Source organism: Trypanosoma conorhini (genome assembly GCF_003719485.1).
Source record: "Trypanosoma conorhini strain 025E chromosome Unknown Tco_14.4_contig_00569, whole genome shotgun sequence".
Taxonomy (NCBI): domain Eukaryota; phylum Euglenozoa; class Kinetoplastea; order Trypanosomatida; family Trypanosomatidae; genus Trypanosoma; species Trypanosoma conorhini.
Genome location: NW_021704646.1, coordinates 1 through 1340, shown reverse-complemented (window position 1 = coordinate 1340; position 1340 = coordinate 1). Strand labels below are relative to the sequence as shown.

Here is a 1340-nt window from a genome sequence, read left to right as displayed (position 1 = left end):
CCTCCTCTCTCTCTCTCTCTCTCTCTCTCTACGGGGGGGCATCTCTGCGGATAGCACGAGGAGGAGGAGGAGGAGTAGGGACGATATCTTCCTTGGGGCGCTCTTTGAACTTTCCACGTGCTGTGAGCCGCATGCCAAACCTTGGGGCGTCCGCGGATGGTCTGTCTACCACGCCTTTGCCGCAGCTCCGTCGTGGGGGCCGCCCCGCTGCCCCGCAAAGGAACTAAAGCTGCCATGAGGCGCAAACATCAGATAAACACAAAGAACAACAGAGAAGGAAAAAAATAAAAAATCAAAATAAAGAAATTGCTGACAATTGGTATCGTCCTTCCTTTCCACGCTGCAATCAACCCCTGAGCGCTGCCGGGGTAGTGAAGGCAAGCCCCTGCTGGACTCACCGCTTTGCTTTTTTGTTTTGCCTTCCTTGCGCGACGGCTGATGGGGGAGGGCAGCACATGGGGTGGCATCTATCCGCCTCGCGTCACACGCGGGTGTTTGTGCTGCCACAACCCACGATTCCTGCTGCTGCTGCTGCCGCGTCGTCGTCGCACGCAAGTGAACTACCGCGGAACACGCGCGTAACGCCGCTCAGTTGCGCTCATACGTACACATTGGGCTGCATTACCGTTTCACCTTCCCTCCCTCTCTATTTCTCTCCTGTTTTCTTTTTCTTTTTTGCACTGAGAGTCGCCTAATCAGGCGGACGCCGCAGTAAATCTTGATAGCGTGGAAAGGAGGGAAGGCACCTCTCACGTAAGAAGGCAATTTAGTTCGTAGTGATGCGGCGAGTCGGGCAGCACGCGAATGCGCTCGCAGGGGCGGCTCTGGCCGCGGCAACGGTCGTGGGGTGCCCGTCCAGGGTTCTGCTGACACCTTCGCGGGGGAAGTACGTGCGCCAGCCGAGCCCGCAGTGGGACCCGCTCCACGAGGACATCAACGCACACGTGAAGAAGCGGATCCCCGGGGAGACGCGCGTGGACCGGGTTCGGCGCTTTGCGCGGGAGTGGCGTAACGTGGAGTTGGAGCTAGGCGTTTACAAGGACTCCCGTGGGCGGGAGATCAAGTACCGAAAAACCTTCGTCTACCGCTACACGTACCCCAACGCGTTTGATGAATTCTGGTGGCCGTGCAAATGAGGAAGTAGGGCGTGGTAGGAGCTGGAAGCAGTAACGAGGGCAAGGATGCGGGGTGGGAATACAGTAGGAAAAGGGTGGGGGGACACAAATTGTATGTATTGTATGTATATGTATGGGTTGGGGTTGGGGTACTCAGTAGGAATGAGGAGTTATTTTATCTTGCTGGTTCGTGGAGTGTGTGTGTGTGTGTGTTGTGTGTGTGTG

The 1340-nt window shown here is 56.7% G+C and overlaps 1 protein-coding gene across 1 annotated transcript, besides 7 other annotated features; it reads left to right on the top strand.

Annotated features, from left to right (window-relative positions):
• Positions 1-4: 4 nt before the first annotated feature.
• Positions 5-30: a microsatellite.
• A 27-nt stretch (positions 31-57) lies between these two features.
• Positions 58-79: a microsatellite.
• Positions 80-252: 173 nt separating this feature from the next.
• Positions 253-302: a microsatellite.
• Positions 303-519: 217 nt separating this feature from the next.
• Positions 520-538: a microsatellite.
• Positions 539-645: 107 nt separating this feature from the next.
• Positions 646-676: a sequence feature (A-rich).
• Positions 677-779: 103 nt separating this feature from the next.
• Tco025E_07402 (uncharacterized protein) lies at positions 780-1136 on the top strand (the record flags this gene model as incomplete). The annotated part of the gene is made up of 1 exon (XM_029374268.1): positions 780-1136. One exon carries the CDS (start codon positions 780-782, stop codon positions 1134-1136), a length of 357 nt encoding a protein of 118 aa, XP_029225690.1.
• Positions 1137-1226: 90 nt separating this feature from the next.
• Positions 1227-1251: a microsatellite.
• A 59-nt stretch (positions 1252-1310) lies between these two features.
• Positions 1311-1340: a microsatellite.